Genomic DNA, 22,699 nt, shown 5'->3' on the forward strand with positions numbered 1-22,699 from the left:
TACTTACCCTCATCGTGCTCCAGGTACCTTTATAAGGCTGTAAGAGCTAGATGAGTTGCTGATTTGCAATGATGAAAAGGGTTTCCACAATTAAGAAAATTTCAGGTCTGCCCTTCCTAGTCTCCTTAATTTATTGGGCATTTTAAGGGTGACAAAGTAAATTCTCACAATAACCTTGGGGAGTGGGTAGTCAAAGTGTTATTACCCTTGTTTTATAGATGAGGAAACTGAATTGTCTACATTTACAAAGTCATTGTGAGAGACAGGATTTGATCCTATGTCTTTGACTACCAAGCCTAGTGTTCTTTCCACTGTACTACACTGCCTCTTGAGATCACATTAAGTGTGTTGAAATACAGCCTTTGCCCCCTTGAATTCTGAATAAAGGGCTTATCTACAAATATTAGGCTTGTCTTATTCAAATATAATTCATCCTCACCCTTCAATCTGAAGTACAGGGTTGTGGCAGAATATTTCTCAAGGCTTAAGTCTGGAAAAAATTTGATTTCAGTTTTCAGATATAAGTGAGGCAAAGAAATATATATTTGATAGTGGGAGAGAGGAAATTATTATCTTTTTTTGACTACCAGGAGGTTGGGAGCTGAGAATGTGTTTCCTGAAGCCTTGAGAAGGTAGTGTATGCATGTGTTTTAAGGGTACACTGTTAAAAAATAGGTAATAGTAGATGCCAGTATCATTCAAGTGTTGTGCTTAATGGAGGTTACATACGCAAGACCTCACACATTGAGTCCACAATAAGAGGGAGCTATATCTCTCAACCTCAAAGAGAAGGAATCTATGCTGCTAACCCTATGGTTTTATACTGATGAGGCCTGTGCTTTGCATTCAGGGATAACATTACTGACATCCATCACGATCTGTTTATGTTAGTTAGCAACCATTTATTAACTGCCTACTGTGTATCAGGCACTGTGCTAAGTGCTAGGGACATAAATAGAAGCAGAAAGGAAAGTCCTTGCCTTCAAGGACTTACCTTCTAATATGGAAAGACAATATAAAAGGAGAGCTAAAAATTGTGGGGTAGGGAGTAGGAATTCCTAATGCTGTGGTGGGAAAGTCTGGAAAATAAAGAGTGGCTGGTCTGGGCCTTTCTCTAAAAAAGAAGTTTCCAGGAACAATTTACCAATGGAAGAAGAGGCCCACAAGAGTGAGGGAGAAGGCAGCTGACTTGAGGTAGTGAAATCTGGAGAATGAGGGATGACTGGAAAGACACAGTACAAGTAAACATGACTCCTTTACTTGAGGTTATAGCTGCTGTTTGTCATTTTTTTCTCCCCACTTCCATTATATTTGGTTGGACTTGAAATTCTGTAAAGGCTGTAGAGGAATCAGGTGCACATATGAATGACCCATCCTTTTCTGGGCAGCTAGCTGCCAGATAGAGTGCTGGACCTGGAGTCAGGAAGACCTGAGTTCAAATCTGGTCTCAGACAATCACTAGCTGTGTGATCCTGGGCCAGTCACTTAACCTTGTTTGCTTCAGTTTCCTCATCTGTAAAATGAGCTGGAGAAGGAAATAACAAACTACTCCAGTACCTTTGGCAAGAAAACCCCAAATGGGGTCATGAAGAGTTGAACATGACTGAAGCAGCTGAACAGCCACAAATCCTTTTCTGAGAAGAGGGCCTTGTAAAATGAACCAGACCCTGACATGTCTTCATGAGCTTTGACTGATGCCATAGTATGAATACATACTACCAGGTGGCCCATTCTGTGTCACTTCAAGTGAAGGGAAATAGTTTCTAGGAGGGAGGAGATGATGAAAGAACATATTAAAATTAGAGCATTAGCCTATTTCATATTTTATAGAAAAACTAAATAATTTTTCAAAATCTTTACTTTTAAATAGGTGGACGCCTCCTATATGTCCCTTGTTGGCACTGTGTGCCTTTTTGATTTCAGAAAAACATGCAGGAAACAAGTCTCCCTGGAAGCCCTACCTGGACGTTTTACCAAAAGCCTATACTTGTCTTGTTTGCTTAGAACCTCAAGTGGTGAGACTTTTACCTAAACCTTTAAAAACGAAAGCCCAAGAACAGAGGACTCATGTTCAGGAGTTGTTCGATTCCTCCAGAGGGTTCTTTTCTTCTCTCCAATCTTTATTTACTGAGGATGTGGAACACATTTTTCACTATAATGCTTTTCTCTGGGCTTGGTGTACCGTTAACACCAGAACAGTGTACATGAAACACGTGCAGAAGGAATGTCTTTCAGCAGAGCCAGATGTGTATGCTTTAGCTCCGTATTTAGATCTGTTGAATCACAGCCCGGGAATTCAGGTAAGAAATGTATTTTGCTTTTTATGAGGAAGACCAACATACACATAGAATTTGACTTTGTGTAGCAGGTGGAATCAAAAATCAATCAACACAAATTTGTTAAGTGCCTACTACGTGCCAGGCTGTTTGCTAAGTACTGGGAGTACAAAGAGTAAAACAATCCCTACTTACAATGAGCTTACATTCAAATGAGGGAGACATCAAACACGTATAAGTGTATATACCTACCTACCTACCTACACACATACATACGTACAGACATACATACTTATATACTTACATGTAATACATGTGTATATACATATATTTATGTGTGCTTGGTGTCTCCATATATGTATGTGTACACATATGTTCATGTTTTTTTTTGGTGTCTATGTGTGTGAATGTGTGTGTGTGTATATATACATACACACACACACACACACACACACACACACACCCATACAATATAAACATAAGATAAATACAAATATATACAAAATAGTTAACTACAAGGTAGTTTGGGAGAGAGGGAACTTAATCTGGTTGTGTTTCTCAGGAAAGGCTTCTTTCAGGAGATGATGCTTAATCTTTGTCTTCAAGAAAGAATGAGGCCCTCAAGGATAAGGAGGAAAATGTATTCCAGACTCATAGGATAGTGTGAGGAACAGCCTGGCTTATAGAGTATGAGACAGGGAATAACGTTTAATGAGGCTGGAAAGGTAGAGTGTAGAGGGCTTTACAAGCTAAACAGAAGGGTTTATATTTTTTTCTAGAGGCCACAGGAGGTCACTAGAGGTAATTGAGTAGGGGAGGTGTGCTTCTAAGGAAAATTACTTTGTCAGCAGTTTCTAGGATGGGCTGGAGTGAGGACCCGAGAAGGACTTGGGGCAGAGAGACCATTTTGGAGACAGTTGTTAATAGTCAAGATGAGAGTCAATGAGGCCTGGACGTAGAGTAAGCAGCGATGCTAGACGTATTGTAGAGGTAGAAACTGCAAGCTTGGGTGATTGATTGACTATGTGGGATGAGGGGGAAGGAAGAGTCCGGATAATGCTTAGTACTGTGTGTATGTAAGAGAATGCCTGGTGCCAGCAAAATTGTTTTCTCTCCTTTTTTTTGCTTTTTGGTGAGGCAATTGGAGTTAAGTGACTTGCCCAGGGTCACACAGCTAGTAAGTGTCTAGTGTTTGGTCTGAGGCAGGATTTGACTTCAGGTCCTCCTGACTTCAGGAGCCACCTAGCTGCCCTGACAGATAGTCTTTAAGAGGAAAGAAATTTCATTAGACCAGGGACCACTTAGGTTTAAATAACTAGTTTGTGGCTTGATCCGTGGACATAGTTGGTGGGGTCAGGTTACCTATAGTTAGGGTAGTTAGTGGACAGACCTGGTTGTGCTGAATAGAGCTGCTTTATGTTGCTATTCAGATTTTTGTTATAACTACAAGGTTATTGATAAGGTATTCTCCTTATAACTTTTTGAGGTTGGTACTTGTAGATAAGATTCCTTGGTCTTTTAAATAAAGTGGTCAGTAAAAGTACCAATATTATGATGGAAAGTGGGTGCAAAAGAGAATGACTGTATTGACCTGTATAATTTCCCCAGTGTAGTATTCTGGAAAGAACACTGGATTTAGATTCAGAAGACTTGGATTTAGATACTGACGCTTTGCTCATCTGTAAATGGGGTTAAATTATACTTGGGTTGTTGTGTGGAAAGGGTTTTTGTAAACATTAAAGTGTTATACAAATGTATTGAGGTTTCATGGTGTGTTGTGTGGGGTCGTCTCAAAGAATTCAGAGTCAGACCACCTCTAATCCAAGTATAGGCATTTATTGGGATTGATGCCTCCAACAGACTGGATTCCAAGAGGAACCAGCTGCTTAGTAGGACAAGACAGGCAGTTTTATAGTATAATGATGCTGATTATGCAACAGAAATTATGAATATTAAAAAGGCAGGATGGATTTGTTAAGGGATTAGGTAATGGGAAGGGGTTTGTTAAAGGATTAGGTAATAGGGAGGGGTCCCAGACTCAGTGAAACTGTGCGTGCAATTATCCACAATGCACACAGAAAAATCCATGACTGGGGAGGCAGGTATGTGTCGTAATGATATTATAATAAGCCTCTCTATGTAATGAGTTTATTTTAGGCCAATTCTTTACTATTACTGTGCAGGTGCCTACTTAGGGAAAGTCCTTTCTATTGTTTTGGGGTCCACATCCTCCTTGGGGATCCTGGTGGTGCTGCTTTCTGACTGACTGCTATTGTGGTCCTGTCTGAGATTAGATGGATGCGGTTGTGGTTGAGTGTATGGACACCTATTGTTTCTGTGGGAAATATGAAGAATGGGTGTGGAGGCAGTGGCTAGCGGGAGGCAGTGGCTAGCGGGAGGCGGTGGCTAGCGGGGAGGCAGTGGCTAGCGGGAGGCAGTGGCTGGGATCCATTAACATGGACACATCTCCTGTGTTTGTGTGGAATGTGAGTTCATGGACACACCTTTTGTTCTAGTGAGCATGAGGCATATATGAGGAAGTTAGGATATTGAATCTGGGATGGGGAGGGGAGAGGGAGGGCAGTGCCTAGGTAGGGGCAGTGGGCCTGCTATTCAGTGAGACCCATAAAGAAGTTAGAATATTGGGGCTGGGGGCTGATGGGGTTCCATCAAATATATTATTCCATCCCTTAATTATTTCACTCCCAAAGGCAGCAGAATTAGGTTGGATATTATGAGTATCTGAGTCCTTGCCAATCCTTAGCCTTCATGAATCTTTGAAATTCTCTTCTTTATTTACTATTTCTAGCTAACTAGCATTTAGTAGCACTTTAAAGTTTGCAGGGTACTTTACAAATATTGTGAATGTTATATCATTTGATGTCACAACAACCTTGGGAGGTAGGTGCTATTATTATCTCCCATTTTACAGATGCAGAAATTAAGGCAGACAGGTTAAGTGACTTGCTCAGGGTCATACAGCTTTGAGACTGGATTTGACAGTTCCTGACTCTAGGTCCCTTGATCTATCCACTGTACCACCTAGCCACCTCTGTTCTGAACAACATCTACAATTCGGTGGTGATCAGGTATCTTAAAAAGGGCTGCTTAGAGTGAAAATGGTTTAAAGAAGACAGTTTGTTATGTAATACATTAATGGATGAAAAGCTTATCTCTTGCATTTGGCAGTCCACCAGTGTGCAGCTAATGATGATGCCTCCTTATACTACTATAGTTTTGCATACTTTCCAGCATATTTTTTTCTACACATGATCTTATTTGATCCATGTAACTAACCATGAGGCAGATAGAACAATTTTTTCCTGAGACGACCACGGCACAGGTAAGTTAAGTGTCTTCTTTCATTGTCCACGAGTATAATATTTAATCACAATTGTCTTCTCTACCTCAACCACTATTTTCATCCTTGATAAATTCAGTATTCACATTGATGCCCCTTCAAACATTCTTATTTCCCATTTCATCATTTTCCTTAACTCCTGTTACTTCCTTTTACACTTTCCTACTACTACCCACATTGATGGATATACCTTTAACTTCACTATCACCCCACTCTCCGTGATCTAGAACTTTTTTAAAAATAAATTAATTTTTAGTTTTCAGCATTCATTTTTATAAGATTTTGAGTTCTGAATTTTTCCCCTCCCCAAGATGGCCTACATACATATACAAATATATTACAAATACAAATATTTATATTTTATATATTATATATGTTTATTATATGTTTATATATATTTAATATATATTTATATTTTATTTATTATATATACAAATATATATTATATATATACAAATATATTACAAATATATACAAATGTGTTACATATATTTCCACATTAGTCATGTTGTAAAAGAAGAATCAGAACAAAAGGGAAAACCCACAAGAAAGAAAAACAAAAAAACAAAAACCAAGAAAAGAGAAAATAGTATGCTCCAGTCTGCATTCAGACTCCGTAGTTGTTTCTCTGGATGTGGTTAGCGTTTTTCATCCTGGGTCTTTTGGAATTGTCTTAGATCATTGCATTGCTCAGAAGAATGAAGTCTATCAAAATTGGTCGTTGCACACTGTTGCTGTTACTGTTTACAATGTTCTGGTTCTGCTCACTTCACTCAGCATCACTATGATCTAGAATGTTCACATTCATGTCTTTGAGCTTTCTCTGTCGAGCAGTAGTTGTCTCTCTGGAGACTTTGGTCTGTTACCTAGAGTCCAGCCTTTTTCCTTCACAGGACCTTTTTGTTAACCAATTTAATAAGGCCCCTTGGAAATCCTTTCCCTCCTGTCCTTCTGCTGTCCATGCTGTCCTCACTCACTGGGTCATAACCCCTCACCGTCTATCCCATTATCTTCTGCTTCTTTGCTTAGTCTGCTATACCCTGCTAGAGGAAGTCATGGGACTGTGTCAGTTGGATTCAACTGAGACCTCCATCTTGTTTATTCATCTGCTATCCAATCACACTCCCTTCAGCAGATATTCTAAACCTTCCCTTTTCCTCATTCTCCTAATGCTACGCCATCTTCCTTTCTCCTAGCAGATGGCTTTGCCTCCTGCTTTACTGAGAAAATCAAGGCCATCCCTTCTGTGATCCCTTTAATCCTTTCCTCCACAACTCAGCATCTGTTTTTATGTCTTCATTGGCAATTCTCCTTCACAAAGTGTACTTGATCACAGCCCCTTCTGTCTCCTTAGGGATTTTGCCTGATATTCCTTCTCATCATTAGTTTCTTCCTGTATTAATCCCCTGATGCCTACAAATGTGCTTAGGTCTTTTTGCTATTTAGTTCAAATGAGATAATATTTGTAAAGTGCTTTAGCACAATGTCAGGCAAAAACTACTATTACCATTATAAATTACCACTGTATGCCATATTGATTTTAGTTACATTAGTATTATTAGATTTATCAATATGTTAAACTGTGTGTCAATATGTATCAACTATGTTCAGGGACAGGGGATACAGAGACAGAAGGGAAACTTTTCCTGCCCTCATGGAAATTACTTTTTATTGGTCAATATACCATGTACACAAATAAGTAAATATAAGGTTATTTGAGAAGCAACTATCGCTAATAATCTTTTTAAAAACCAACAGAACTTTCCTTTGACCGTTCTCTTTTCTTGTGCTGTCATCCTATATCTCTCTTATTTTCATCATTAAACTCTAGGAGGAGTAATTTGTATTAGATGCCACCATATCTCTGTAACCCCAATCTCTTCCTTTTGATCCCTATTCCATATCTTTAACTGTACTCTGGACAGTTTCATTTTATTTTATATTTGTATCTCTAGTATCTAGTATAGTGCTTCGCTCATAGAAAGTGCTTGACAAATGTTTATTGAATTTAATAGTCCAAATTCATTGAGCTAATTCTTCTTGTTCTGTTCTCTTTATAGTCATCAGTGCTGTAGCAATCAAAGGTTAGTGTAGACAGCTTAGACTGCAGGGTTAAGCAAATGTGTATGCTAATGTATTCAGCTAAGGAGCTGATGATCTGTGACAGAGGCGGGGTGTGAAATGATTTTTAATGGTACAATAGCTAGATTGTGGAAAAAGGGAGGCAGAGCCATACACCACATTGTGAAAGGGGTCTGTCTCTTAATGATGGGAAGAGTCCTGTTAGAGAGAGGAAGCTGTAAGCTTCCCATGTCTTCACAGATTTGTGAATAAATTTATATTCATTGGTGAATAAATGAATACAATAAGTTTAGATAGTTATATATACATGTAAATGTATGTATATGTGAACTTAGTTTTCTCATCTGAAGAACGAGAGGGTTAGACCAAGTAATTTCTTAAATGCCTCTGAGCTTTGAAATTCTATGATTGCCAGTAGAATAACTCATGAATGGGTCTTCTCAATACAGTTTTGGAAGAACAAAATAACCTTGAGTAGAGGAGAGTTAAGATTGTCAGTTCAACTGTTGAAGATGTCAAATGTCTTCTAGAGAAAGGCAATACAGAAAGATGCTGTGAACAGAGAAGAGGCTGAATGAGGTACTTTGTGACTTGGCAGTCATTAAAGTATACTTCATTTTTACTTAAGTTGGTGGTGCCTTTATGTTCCATCCCTGTGATGGAGCAAACCGAGAGTGTGCTGCCCTTGGATTTTTTGTTGTCAACCTAACTTAAGGTCCAAATTTCTTGTCCATGCTTTAGGCCTGAAGTGTTCTTAAAAAGAACTCTTAGATATATTCCATAGCTTCCTTTCTGGTCTGAGAATCTATTGCTAAGCAGGATATTCTTTTCACTTAAGGAAAATTCCCCTGCTTATACCCACTCCTTAGTCTATAGAAGAAGGTTTTTTTTTCTTCTTCTCAGTATATTTCTTCATATTTGCTACCTATAAGCTATGAATATTTGCCCAAAATCTGTAGCTGTTTTTAAATGTAACAGCATAACTTAAATGTTGAAGCAGGAAATAGAACTTTTTCTTCATTTTTTTCTATACCTAAGAAATTACATCTACCAGTGTTATTATTATAGCTGCATATTTAGGGTTAAAAAACAAAATCAGATGTATGAGTCTAATTCTGTGTTAACAAACAAACCAAAAAGCTCCCCAAAAGCCCCCCAAATGTTTTGTTGATAACTTTTGTCTTTAAATCAGAATCATTTCAGTTTCCCTAGACCTCTAAATCAAGCCTTCCTTCGTGACAAAGAAAAATAACCAAGCAAAATCATCCAGTACTATGAAATTGTATGACAGTATGTACAATACTCAATCCTAGCAATTCCCTGTCTCTGTAAAATGAAAGAAGAGAGGTAGGTTTTGTTGTCTGTTCTCTGAGACCATTACTTTTTCAGTTATTCAGAGTTTGACTTCCTTTTGGTGATCTTTTGTATATATTACTATAATCATGAGTATTGTTTAATTGTAAATTTTGCCCTGCATCAATGCATACCATTTTTCTGTGTTAATCTGGTTTGTTCATATTTGTCAAATGAACACAGTAATATTCTGTTACGCTCATATGTCGTAATTTTTTCAGCCACTCTTCAGTTGTTGGGGAACCCATTTTATTTCCAGTTCTAGGAATTCTGTGGTGAAATTTCAGTGTAAATTGGGCCTTTATTTCTGTCTTTGATTTCTTTGGAGAGATATGCAACTGTAGTGAAACCATTGGTTCAAAGGGTATATATGAGGAGTTTAGTCTCTTTTCTTGCATGATTCCCAAGTTATATCCAGAATGGTTGAACTACTTCACAGCTATACCAACAATGTATGATCTTTACCAATGTTGACTGTTCTTGTTTTTTCATCTTTATCAATCTGCATGGAAAATTGCTTTCTGATGAATCTGTGTTCTTATGTGGCATTTATAGTTTGCAATTCTTTTTTTTTTTCTTTAAGGTAATTGGGGTTAAGTGACTTGCCCAGGGTCACACAGCTAGTTAGTGTTAAGTGTTTGGTCTGAGGCTAGATTTGAACTCAGGTCCTTCTGACTTCAGGGTTGGTACTCTATTGACTGCACCATCTAGCTGCCCCTGTTTACAATTCTTAAAAAAAACCAACTGTTCATATCTGGGTAATCCAGATTTTATAGATTACAGATTATAGATTTCATAATACTGATTTCTCTTGGTCCTCCTGACCACTTCTTAGCCACTTTGGTGGATCATCAGTGTGTATTCTGTCACTAACTTCTTCCTTCTAAACATATGTACACACACACTCACATTTTCTTTTTTTCTCTTTCTCTCACTCTCTCTGTCTTTCTTTCTCTGACTTGACATGGTTGTAATAATCTCTGTGATTACTCTCAAATCTATATATCCAGCCCTAGTCTTTTTCCCACCTCAAGTCCTACATTGCAGACTGCCTATTACACATTTTAACCTATATGTTCTCAGGTCTTCCAGACTTCAAATCCAGCTCTCTCTCCATTGCACTACATAGCTACCACCATACTCTCTAGATTATTAGCTCCTCAGAGGCAAGGGGACTTTTGTCTTTTTCACCTTTGCCTTGTTATTAGTGCTTAGCACATAGTAGGTGCTTAATAAATGCCTGTCAGTTGATATAATTTAACCATTTATCCATCTTGGAATTAATCATGTCTCTTAAGTGTGATTTTAATCTGTTTTCCTTTGTAGGTAAAAGCAGCATTTAATGAGGAAACTCATTGTTATGAAATTAGGACTGCTTCAAGTTGCAAAAAATATGAAGAAATATTCATCTGTTACGGCCCTCATGATAACCACCGACTGCTTTTGGAATATGGATTTGTTGCCATCAATAATCCACATAGTGCTGTTTATGTATCAATAGGTCAGGTCAAGTTTTTTTCCTGTGCACATGATGCGAGTGAATTCCTAAAGGCATTTTTATATAGTCTTTAATAAGGAGAACATGTTCGTGATTTATTGTCTTCTCTGTAGACCTGTTTAGTCAGTTCTTTGACCTGAGTTTGCAGGCTAAATTTTTAGTGAAAGAAAACTGGGATTCTGTGGGGAAGCTGTTTGCAGGCTAAATTTTTAGTGAAAGAAAACTGGGATTCTGTGGGGAAGCTGATCAGAGGAAGGTTGCTGTTGACAGAAAGAAGCATAGCAAAGTGTGAGAGAGATAAAAATAGTGTTAACTCTCATCCTTCTTTGTATCACTTGTGCACTTTCACACTGTGTACATTTTTATTTCTTGCTAGTAGATTATAAGCTTCTTGAGGGCAGAGACTGTGTCTTATTCATTTTTGTTTCTCCCTTAGTGCCTACCACTGTTTCTTGTTTGTAGTAGGTGTTCAGGAAATGTATACTGAATAGAGAGGAAAGTGTGGAAATTATTGTACTCAAGTCATGCTCAATTGAGCAGAATTAGATAGGGATTTATTCAATGACAAGTATTTACTGAACATCTGCTTTGTATAAGACACTGGTTTGGTTACTATGGAAATTACCCCCAAAAAAGTATATAACACAGCTTATAGTCTAGAGAGAGAAAAATGTATATTTTTCATTATGTTCTCCAAAATTACTATTTTCATCAGCATGGTATATTTTGTTTTATTATAACCTGGAGATCTAGTCAGACATTAACTGTTTTAGATTGAACAAAATTCCAAGAGGTATTTTTTCATTTCATAACAGAGGATTGCTATTCCTGGCCTGAAGCCGTAGAAGCTGTGTTTTGGTCAGTATTAAAACTCTTCCTTTTCTGTGGCTTCAGGTCATGATGGGTAATGGCTTGATATTTAGTGAACAAATATTGGATAAAACAGGTTTGATGATTCTGAAGGATATGTTTTTTTAAAAAATTTTTAGGCAATTGGGGTTAACTTGCCCAGGGTCACACAGCTAATAAGTGTCAAGTGTTTGGTCTGAGGCTGGATTTGAACTCAGGTCCTCCTGACTTCAAGGCTGGTGCTGTATCCACTGTGCCACCTAGCTGCCCCAGAAAGATATGGATTTTAAAGGAGATTTTAGAAATCCTTAATATAACAAAGATGCTACTTTAGCTCTTAGAATGTTTACCTGCTCATTTAAATTAAAAATGACTAAAATGATAATTTTTCAGCCTTATAACAAGCTAGCTTTGTGATTGGCTCAGATATTTCATATTCATGACATATTATATAATAATATTAAAGAATTTTAAGAGCTAGAGTTTTTCTATTCTGACTCCTTTATTTTACTGTTGACAAAACTGAGGCACAGAGAGGTAGGCCCCAAAGCCGCCTAATGATTTAATGGTAGAGTTAGGGCTGAAATTCAGGACTCTGTATTCCTATATAAGTGATTTTTTGCATTAGTCTGTGTGGTTGACAAAAGTCATTGGATAAGTAGGGGGAAACAGAAAACATATTATAGTTTAAACCATTGGATTAAAGTTGTTTTAATTTGAATTGCTTTTATAGTTTCAGCATTTATAATTCATATGGCAGCTATGATTAAAAAAACAAAAAAAATCTTATTACCTAATCCTTTTGGTTGGTTTGTGTATTGGAAGCAAGAATTAAAGCTGGATATAATAAACCCGCAGGCAGTGAATATATTGGAAGGGACACTGGACTTGGAGTCAGGTGAGGCCAGTGTTCAAATCTCTCTAAAACTTTACTAGCTCTAAGTCACACAACCTGCTTGAGTGTGTCTTTCCTCATCTTACGGATGAGGATTTGTTTTTTTTACAGAAAGGGATAATAATACAATATTACAGAGCTGTCATGAAATGTGAAATATGAAATATGATCATTTATATAAAGTACCTTATAAATCTTAAATCACTTTATAAATGTCATCTATTATTAGTATTATTATTAATACTCCTCTTTCCATGAATACTACTACTAATACCACCACCATTACTGTGGTCTGCTGCCATGAAGTTATTGTGACTTTGTGGATGGTGAATGATCTTCCTGAATTGGACAAGAGGAACAAATTCTGTTTTTGAATCTAAAGCTCTTAGCTTCTACCATTTTCATTGTTATGTAACACAAATGATAATACTCTAACTACAGCTGTTATCTGAATTATGCCTCAAGTATGTGCATCTTTTTTTTTTTAATGAATCTTATCTTTAAAAATACAGATAACCTTGTTGATCACCTTCCTTCAGTGGACACACAGATGAGTCAGAAGATTTCCCTTTTAAAGGAGCATGGTTTTTCAGAGTAAGTATCCCTCTTTAATGAAATTTTCATTTCAGAAAGCTTTCATAGCAAACCTCAGAGTAAACAGTTTTCTTCAAGGCTGACTTGATTAATCAAAAAATATTTATTGAATATAAAACAGGGTACAGTGCTAGGGACTTCTGTGGATAGACACATAAAACATAGTCCCTGGCTTTTAGAAGCTTAGGATTTACTTGAAGAGACCAGATATACTTGCACACAGAATGAATTCAATGACCATATAAGGAGGCAGATACTGAGTGGTATTTCTTTGATGTTCCTCAGATGCTGCTGTTTTCCAATGACATTGTCCTGATTGCAGCAAGCCCCAGATCTTAGGAGAGTCTCCCGGATGAGATTTGTAATCACTCTCAAGAGTTTTCTTAACTTTCCAAATAGGAAATATTCAAATGGATAAAGAATGAATGACCTATTGTCCAGGCTGTGACATTCCTTTGGGTGAACAACCTGTAAAACTAGTCCACTGGTGTGTATACACTGCAAATGGACTTTGAATTGGTTGTAGAATTGGAAGAGGAGGCTTTATTAACTTTGGAAAATTGCAAAATTATTTTAATGATCCAACCATTTTCTTTGAAGGGCCATCTTCTTAGTTTCAATAGTAGCCACCACTTTGGTGGCTGAGTCACAAATCACTAAGGACAAGTGTATAATAAGAAAAAAGATGGGTGCTTGTGTTGGGAACCAGAGTTCACAGATTATAAACACAGAGCTGGAAGGTACATTAGAGGTCATCAAGTCCAACCATCTCATTTTCCAGATGTGGAAATTGAGACCCAGAGAAGTGAAGAGACTTGTTCAAGGCTACACAGCTGGTAATTAATTGTCAGAGCCATGATATAAACCCAAGTTTTCTTAACTCCAAGTCATCACAGTCTTCACTGTACCACAGTGTACAGTCTGCATGGCTCTTCTCGAAATGGCTGATGTCAAGTTAAGATGAGGATGAAGGCCCCCACTAGTGTGCTGGGTGGATCTGCTCTGGAGAATGTATGGAAAAACATGGACTGAGTGTCACACAGTAGACAGGCATGGTTTGGCTCTGACCTCCATAATTGGAAGGAATGCCCTCATGAGTAAAATTACAGATCCATTTGAATTATTGAGTAAATCTGCTATAAAATATATTCCAAATCAAACAGTAAATGCTTTTGGATTATTCATGTCATTTGCTCTCCACCTCCCTATGCTTATCCCCTGATTATAGCTAATTGGAAAGAGACTAATTCCCTTTTTTTTTCTCCCTCTGAAATGAACTCTTACCCTCTGAAAACTGCGGTTTCTTCTGATTAGTGAATTCTTCTGAAGGAGTATCCACACAAGTCATGCTCACCTGGAACTCAGCTCAGTTCCTGATTTTCTGGACTACTTTCTCACCTTGCCCCTACATAGTTAACTTCTTCCCATCCCCCTACTCTCCAGTTCCTTTTCGCATATCGTTTTCCCCTATTGGGATGTAAGGTCCTTGAGGGTAGGGCCTATCTTTCTTTTTGCTTGTGTTTGTATTCTCAGGGCCTGGCATGGAGTAAGTCCTTCATAAATGCTTTATTTATTCTGATTCTATCTATCAATTTACTTTTACACATTTGTGACTTTTTCTGCCTTTTCCTTTGGCCCAGGATCACAGGCCACATATTTTTAAGCAGAATCTTAAAGAAAATTGCCATAATGGTGTGTATGCTGCAGTAAAGAACTTATAACTTCTACCACTGATGGTTATTTTTGTTCTTTAGGAATTTAACTTTTGGATGGGATGGGCCATCTTGGAGACTGCTTACGGCCCTTAAGTTGTTATGTCTTGGAGCAGATGAATTGTAAGTTTCCGAGCTGCATTCTCAATGTGAGAGCGAACATATTGTTCACTTAGAAACCAAGGCCTCATTTGTCTTTGTACTTTTTATCAACAACTTCAATTTGGAGGACAAGGGATGTTGATCAGTCAGGAAGCATTTATTAAGTGCCTACTGTGTATTAGGCACTATATTAATGCATCAGGGATACAAGTTCAAAGGACACATGTACAATCCCAATTTACAAAGAACTTAAATTCTGATCAGGAGACAAACATTTTTAAAGTAGTTAAAAGTGTATGTAACGTAAATATAAGTATGTAAATACAAATATAAACAATAAATGTTTAGGAGAAAATAAGAAAGATTTTGTGGGTTTGTATTGAGGCATAGCTTTTATATTTCCCTTCTTGTAAGTGTTGCTGATGTTACCATGTTAAATATTTTGCTTCTAGTACATGCTGGAAGAAAGTGCTTCTTGGTGAAGTAATTTCAAACACAAATGAATGGAAGAGTTTGGTCTTGTCCAGAAAAATATGCTGTCATTACATAGAAGAGGCCAAAACTGTACTTCAGAAGGTATATTTCTAAAACACAGAATTCTTTATTTAAAAAATCCTAGTTGGATTACACTATTCTGTTTTATCTGCACATGAAATATGTGAGTGTGAAATATGAATAGTATGCTTTGGAGTGGTATTCAGCTGCTTGTTTTAATAAAACAAGGTTGCAGGAATATTTTTGCATGTGGAAGGAACATGTACATTTAATAGCATATATATTTGCACATCTCAATAGAGCTTTATAACTCAAACAGTTTGTGTTTAGGAATTACTTTGGTCTTCCATTAAAACAGTGATTCTAACAGTTTTCCACAGTGATAGAAGCCTTCAGCTTAAATAATGCTTTGGCTGAACCCTTACAGTAAAATGCTTTAAAATTATTATTTTAAAATTCTTATGAACAGAAAAGCATAATGTTAATGTAAAAAATAAGAAGCTGGAGTTGTGTCAGGATATTTTTGCAGCACAATTGGTTAAACTATTTATCTTATGTTCCTAAGACAATTCAGTCATTGGAAAATTCTTCTGAAATTATTACTAATGTTGATATTTATATCATTTCTAGATTTCTCATATGAAGGATGAGGAGGCAGGCCTAAAAGACCAGTTAACTTTGATTGAGAATCTGTGGATAGAAGAACTAAAGCTTCTTCAAGGGTCTGCAGATATTTTAAGGAATATGCACCAAGAAACCACCTGACCTGCCCAGAGTTATTTCCTCTTTCTCTGTGCTGTGTGACTTTTTGCAGGATGCAGGGTGCCTTTGATTATGAGTGTTTCGGATCTTCTGTTGTTTGCAAAGGAAGCATTTATTAAGCACTTGCTGTGCTCCAATCTCTGTGTTCAGTGCTGAAAGAACAAGTATAAAAGTAAGATAGTCCTCACCCTCAGGGAGGACACATTCTCCTTGAGGAGTAGGAGATGTTCACAGATAAGTAAACATCCAATCTATACAAAATAAATACACATTTATGTGGGGAGCAGCAGGAAAGGGGCACTAGCAACTGGGTGAATCAGAAAAGCCTCTTGAAAGAGGTTGCTTGAGCAAAGCTGTGAAAGGGTTTAAGGGCTGTAAAAGTACAAGGAAGGAAGGAGACCACTGTAGGCATGGGATGATAGCTGGAGAAAAGATGTGGGGGCAGAAGATTGAATGTCTCATTCAGCAAGACGTCACATACATGCACTATCATGAAAGGCCAGGAAGAGTGCTGATGTGGCCAAAGTGATGTGGAAGCAGCCTGAAAATACAGGCTGCAGCAATATTGTGAAGGGCTTAGAGAAACCTGATCCACAGGCATCCTCTTGTCTCCAATTCTTTGCTACCACTTAAAAACACATACACACAATATACATATATTATTAGCGTGGTAAATATTTTATTATGTTAATTGAGGATTCCATTGATATACTAATTATATTAAATATTTACATATTAACATAATCTATAATAAAATATAATGATATATTACATATAATGATATACATAATAATATATTAAGAGATAACAAAGAACTGAAACAGTATCTATACATACCTCTACATGCATATATTTTATATATAGACACAGAGAAAATTGGTCTTTGTGCCTTTAGAATAAGACTTACAGAGACGCTGACTACAATAATGTAAACAGAAAGATTTGAAAGTCACGCAAACTCTGATTAATTATGATGACCAGTCTTGACCCCCGAGAACAGATGATGAAACACATGTTCCTCTTCGTGGATTGAGAGGTAGGACACTGAATGTAGATGGGACATGTGCCATCAGATGCAGCTGGTTTTGCTTGTGTTCTTTTCTGTTATAAAGAATGATCTGGAGAGGCATTATGTTGGGAAATGGCTGTTCTGTTAAAAGGTATATATTCCACACACATACACACACACACACACACACACACATACACGCAAGTGTATTTGTATAGAGAGGCAGTGTGATGTAGTGGATGCAGAGTTGTCCTTGGAGCCAGGAAGATCTGAGTTAGAGTCTTGCCTCTGACACATACAGACCTTGATTCGGGGTAAGTCAGGTAAGCTCTCCATGCTCTAGGCAGCTTTCTAAGACTAAGTTACAGAGGGGATGATTTGCATTGGTACAGGAAATTCCTCTTGGGAGCTTAACATGAGTTAAATCACAAGTCCAATCTCTATCCCTGTCTATGTATGTGTACATGCATGTCCACATATGTGTGTGCACACAGAGATATATGTATTCACATATATAGGGATGTGTATAAACACATCCATACAGCCATGTATATGCACAGAAAGAACTAATGCTTCAAGGAAAAGTATAAGGAAGAAGAAAATGAGGGAATGTGTCAGAGGCCCCTGAACATGTGTAATGTCATGTCCTCTACTCAGCATCTTTACAAAATAAAAGCAACACACAATTTTTAAAATTGTCAAGATGCTTGGAAACAATTTAAGAAAGATACAAGCTGAATGTAAAATTTATTGCTGCAGATAAAAGTTATTTTAGAATTTTAGAATTACGTTACATTTCTCCCCACCAGTACTTTCCCCAAAGATTGGAGTGAGCTTTGGCTTCAAGGTCAAGATCAGGGTCATCTCCAGTACTTTGCCCTCAGGTCCACTCTAAAAGCCACTTGAGGTTTAGAAAATTATCTAGAGACAGCCCCACCCATCTTTCCTCACTTTTAGCTGAACTCCCAAAGGTTGGTTATATCAGTTCATCCCTCTTCACTATATCCTTCACACTTCTGCCAGAGCTATCTTGATAAAGCTCTGTTGGGATAGTGACTTCTCTATTCAGAACCCTTTTATGGCTTCTCATTTCCTAGCAAGTTATGTATAAATACAATGGCATTCAGAGTCATTCTGCAAGATGACTTTAACCTGATTTCCAATGCTTATCTCAGGCTACTCCCTTTTTCTATTCTATATTCTAGGCAAACTCTTTCCTTGTGCTCTCCTTTTTACATGCCTTTCCTCATACCTGTCACTAGAGTGTATGTCATCCTAGCAGCAATTGATAAGTGATGATGGTGCCATCCAGATATGAGTGTTTGTATTGGGGGAAGGTGTCACATACATATGCACACCCATGGAATGATAATGGCTTTGGGGTTCAATCCTTACCCCCTCAGGAATGTTCTGGGATAAAGGAGATGTTCTCCCTAAATTGCACTAATCAAGGAGTTAGCTTGACAACCAATTGGATGTACTGGTTGAAAATGTAAGCACATTTGGATCTATGCGTGGTATAGACAGATCCTGAGAGCTAAGACTGAGGCTAGCTTTCCTGCTAGATCAAATATCTCACCTAGGCACTTAGCTAACAAATAGGAAAAGCTGACTGATTCCCAAAGGAAGTTTCTGTTCCAGTCAGCAGTGGGACTGGGCCCATGAATCACTGTTGCACTTCCAGCCTGGGTGAGATAGAAAAAGCCAGTCTCTTTAAAAAATAAAATTAAATTAAAAACTGAAGAAAGTACAGGAGAAAACTTTGAAAATAACGTTGAATTAAACACCTTTTAAGAGTACATAATGGAAGTATAATGCTCTATGTTGTACTTTGTATACAGCAGGGGTGGATCTATGAAGTATGGATGGCTTCAGTTAAAGGGCCACACTTGAGGACCTAGAAGGCCACATATGGCCTTGATGTTGAAGTTCCCCACTCCTGGTATATAGTTATTTTTTATTCAATGTCCATTAACTTCTCAATAAAACAGTTAAAAGATCACTAACAAAGTGAGAGCATGGAGTGTAAGCTAAACCTGTCAGCATTGTGATTTGACAGCTAAAAAAGGTTGTTTTTTTATACACCAAACTTGTGATTTTATTGGTATATTTCCCTTGAGGAAACTACCACCACTATTAATTGTCAGTCAGAATTTTAGAGTTGCCTGCAAACTTAAGCTTCATTAAGAGGGAGATAGCATCCAAAATGAGGTATGTACTAATCACATTGTGCTTTTCTCCAATTAGACATCTGAAATATTGTGTTACATTATGGATGCCACATTTTGGGAAGGATGTTGACAGAATGAGACCTGTCTAGAAGAGGGTACCAGGAGGCTGAAAAAATCGGAGATCTTGCTATGTAAAGTTTTGTTGAGGGGTAGCTAGGTGGCGCAGTGGATAGAACACCATCCCTGGACTCAGGAGGACTTGAGTTCAAATCTGGCCTCAGACACATAACACTTACTAGCTGTGTGACCCTGAGCAAGTCACTTAACCCCATTGCCCAGCTTAAAAACAAAACAAAACAAACAAAAGAAAAGTTTTGTTGAAAGAACTGTGTGTATGGTTAGTCTTTCATGAAAAGAGAATGCTTACAGGAGTCATAGTAGCTAGTTTCCAGGTATTTGAATTGCTCTCTTGTGGATATGATTTTCTTCCCCTGCAGATGGCAGAATTAAGAGGCATGGGTGGAAGCACTGAAGCTAAGATGGAGCAGAATTAGAATTGCCTAATTTGAAAATTAAAACATCTTGATTGAAAAATCCATTTTTTTTCAGCTTTTGCAAAACTAAAGCCAATGCAGCCAAGATTAGAAGGAAATCGGAGAACTGGGAAACAATTATTACAGCCAGTAACTCTAATAAAGACCTCATTTGTACAATATATAGAGAACAGAGTCAAATTTATAAGGATACAAGTGATTTCCCAGTTGATAAGTAGTCAAAGGATATGAGCAGGCAGTTTTCAAATCAGAAAATTAAAACTGTATACTCATATGAAAAAAATGCTCTAAATCACTATTGATTAGAGGAATGCCAATTAAAACAACTCTGAGGTAGCACCTCACACCTATCCAATTGGCTAATATGAGAAAAAAGGAAAATGATAAATATTGGAGAAGATGTGGGGAAATTGAAACACTGATGCATTGTTGGTGGAGTTGTGAACCGATCTAAATATTCTAGAGAGCAATTTGGAACTATGCCCAAAGGGCAACCAAACTATACATACCCTTTGATCCAGTAATATCACTACTAGGTCGATATCCCAAAGAGATCATAAAAAAGGGAAAACGATCCACATGCACAAAGATATTTACAGCAGCTCTTTTTGTGGTGGCAAAGAATTGGAAATTGAGAAGATGCCCATCAATTGGGGAATGGCTGAACAAGTTGTGGTATATGAATGTAATGGAATACTGGTGTGCTATAAGAAATGATGAGCAGGCAGACTTCAGAAAAACCTGGAAGGACTTGTATGGACTGCTGCTGAGTGAAGTGAGCAGAATGAGAACATGGCAGCAGCTACATTGTGAGATGAGCAACTTTGATAGACTTAGCTCTTTTCAGCAATACAGTGATCTAAGACAAATCCAAAAGACTCATAATGGAAAATGCTGTCCACATCCAGAGAAAGAACTATGGAGTCTGAATGCCGATCAGAGCATACAATTTTCTTTTTTTTCCTTTCTTGTGGTTTTTCCCTTTTCCCTGATTCTTCTTTCGCAACATGACTAATTTGGAAATATGTTTAATATGATTGTACATGTATAGCCTATATCAAAATGCTTGCCATCTTGGGGAGCAGGAAGGGAAATAATTGGAACTCAAAATCTTACAAAAATGAATGTGGAAAACTATCTTTAAATGGAATTGGAAAAAATAAAATTTTACTATTAAGTGGAAAAATCCATTTTTTCCTTTCAATTTGTCTTCATTGGGTAGGATTTTTATTGCATTGATCATTCAAAAATATATTTAATGTTTCTACTTACTTTTTGCAATCATGAGGTGAATTTTAGTGTATGGTCATAGAAGGAATCTCAGAATTGCTTTGAAGTAAACTTAAATTTCTAGTGATTTAGAATATTTTTTCATGTGGTTTTAGCTAGCTTTTTTTTTCCCTTTGAGAGCTGACCATTCACTCCCTTTGGCAATTTGTCAGTGGAGAAATACTTGTTCAAAATTTGAATCAATTCCTTATGTACCTTAGAAAGGAAAGCTTTTTCAGAGAAATTTGTTGCCAGGATTTTTCCCAGTTATCTCCTTTTTTAAGTTTAGAGTTAGTTTTGATTGTACATACATTTAAATTTTATGTGTTCAAATCATTCAAATTCAAAATAATTTATTTTGCTTTTTGTGAATCTCTCTCTTGTTTGCTCAGAACTCTTCTAGTTTTCATAAATCTAAACCTAAAGGTCCCAGAAGACAATAGGAAGAATTGAGTGAGTCAAAAGAGAACAGCAACTGAGAATAGGCTAGGTGGACTCACTTCTGGCTCAGGTGAATCCAGCTCCTGCTTCTTGCATGTCCCTGAGTGGGGACATTCTTCACAGACTTTCCCTGCACTTTGGCAGTCTCAGGCTGTGCCATGGAGGGCCTAGAGTGTCACTTTCTGGTAGGTCCTGGCCTTCTTGCCCATTTCCCAGAGTATTCAGTGGTCAACTGCTCTTCCCCACACTGAATGAGATTCAGAGTGGCAGTAACAGAATTGTAGAGTGTTAAGGAGCTACTTTATGAGAGAACAAGTTGAAGCAACAATAATTATCCTGAGTGGTTCTATTGACTACTGAACTGGATTTAGGTCACTTATCTAGGACCAGTGGGAAGGCCTAGAGAAGTAACTTCCTGAAGCTGCTTAATTAATTTATATATATAAATTAACATATAAATATAATTAATGTATAATTATTTACATACATAATTTGTAATTATTGAATATTATTAATCACATGTAATTAATGTAATTATTTATATTATACATTCATTATATAATATATAATTATATATGTGTATCTAATTATATCATGTTTAATCATGTATAAAATTAAAAAGATAAATAATAATATAATTAAATTTATTATTTATCATAATGAAGGTTTATTAAGAGACCAAGCTCAAGAATTCATCACCTGTGTCCTCTGACTTCATGGTAAAAATAGTTGTTCATCCCAAAATATTAACCTGTGATGTGTATCTCTTGGCCCCTCCCCCAAATCAAGAAACCAAAAGATCCATTCTTCATACAAAATCACGGGAAGGCCTCCCGTAAAAAGACGAACATAAAATGATCTTACTGAAATAATTGTGGAGCTATTTTCCACTGAGAGGGGCAGTACCTAATTAGTTGAGCACAGGTTAAATGCCTTATTTAACAGTAACAAACATAATGTATGTAATTGAGGGCATGATCTTGGTTTGGCAGCCCTGGTATAAAACTTCCCAGGATTAAACAGATAATAAAATCAGAAGAGGCCCAGAAAAGCCATGCAAAGGGAGAGAATTTTCTTATGCCTCCCAACCACAGCTTAACCTTTAAATAGCTACTGCCTTGATCCTGTGTAGGTAGTTAGTGTCTCATTGGATGCTGTGGTTCACACAGAATCCTGTGTAGGCTGAGAGTTAGTTGCTAAGGTTCAGAGGAAGTTAAATGACTTGCACAAGATCACATAGTAAGTAGCAGACCTGGGATTCAAACTCAAATTCTGA

General features: G+C 37.2%; 1 protein-coding gene across 1 annotated transcript in view; it reads left to right on the forward strand.

The window, feature by feature from the left end:
• Positions 1 to 20,903, forward strand: part of SETD4 (SET domain containing 4) — a 41,799-nt gene extending 20,896 nt beyond the window's left edge. Inside the window, exons 6-11 of the mRNA XM_020995956.2 lie at positions 1,871 to 2,300; positions 10,399 to 10,573; positions 12,827 to 12,908; positions 14,663 to 14,743; positions 15,175 to 15,298; positions 15,848 to 20,903. Of these exons, the coding sequence (XP_020851615.2) occupies positions 1,871 to 2,300; positions 10,399 to 10,573; positions 12,827 to 12,908; positions 14,663 to 14,743; positions 15,175 to 15,298; positions 15,848 to 15,982 (1,027 nt within the window). The 3' untranslated portion in view covers positions 15,983 to 20,903. The remainder of the gene's footprint in view (positions 1 to 1,870; positions 2,301 to 10,398; positions 10,574 to 12,826; positions 12,909 to 14,662; positions 14,744 to 15,174; positions 15,299 to 15,847) is intronic.
• The last annotated feature ends 1,796 nt before the right edge of the window (positions 20,904 to 22,699 follow it).

This window comes from Phascolarctos cinereus, unplaced genomic scaffold (assembly GCF_003287225.1).
Source record: "Phascolarctos cinereus isolate Bilbo 61053 unplaced genomic scaffold, phaCin_HiC Scaffold_726;HRSCAF=1367, whole genome shotgun sequence".
NCBI classification, from domain to species: Eukaryota; Metazoa; Chordata; class Mammalia; order Diprotodontia; family Phascolarctidae; genus Phascolarctos; species Phascolarctos cinereus.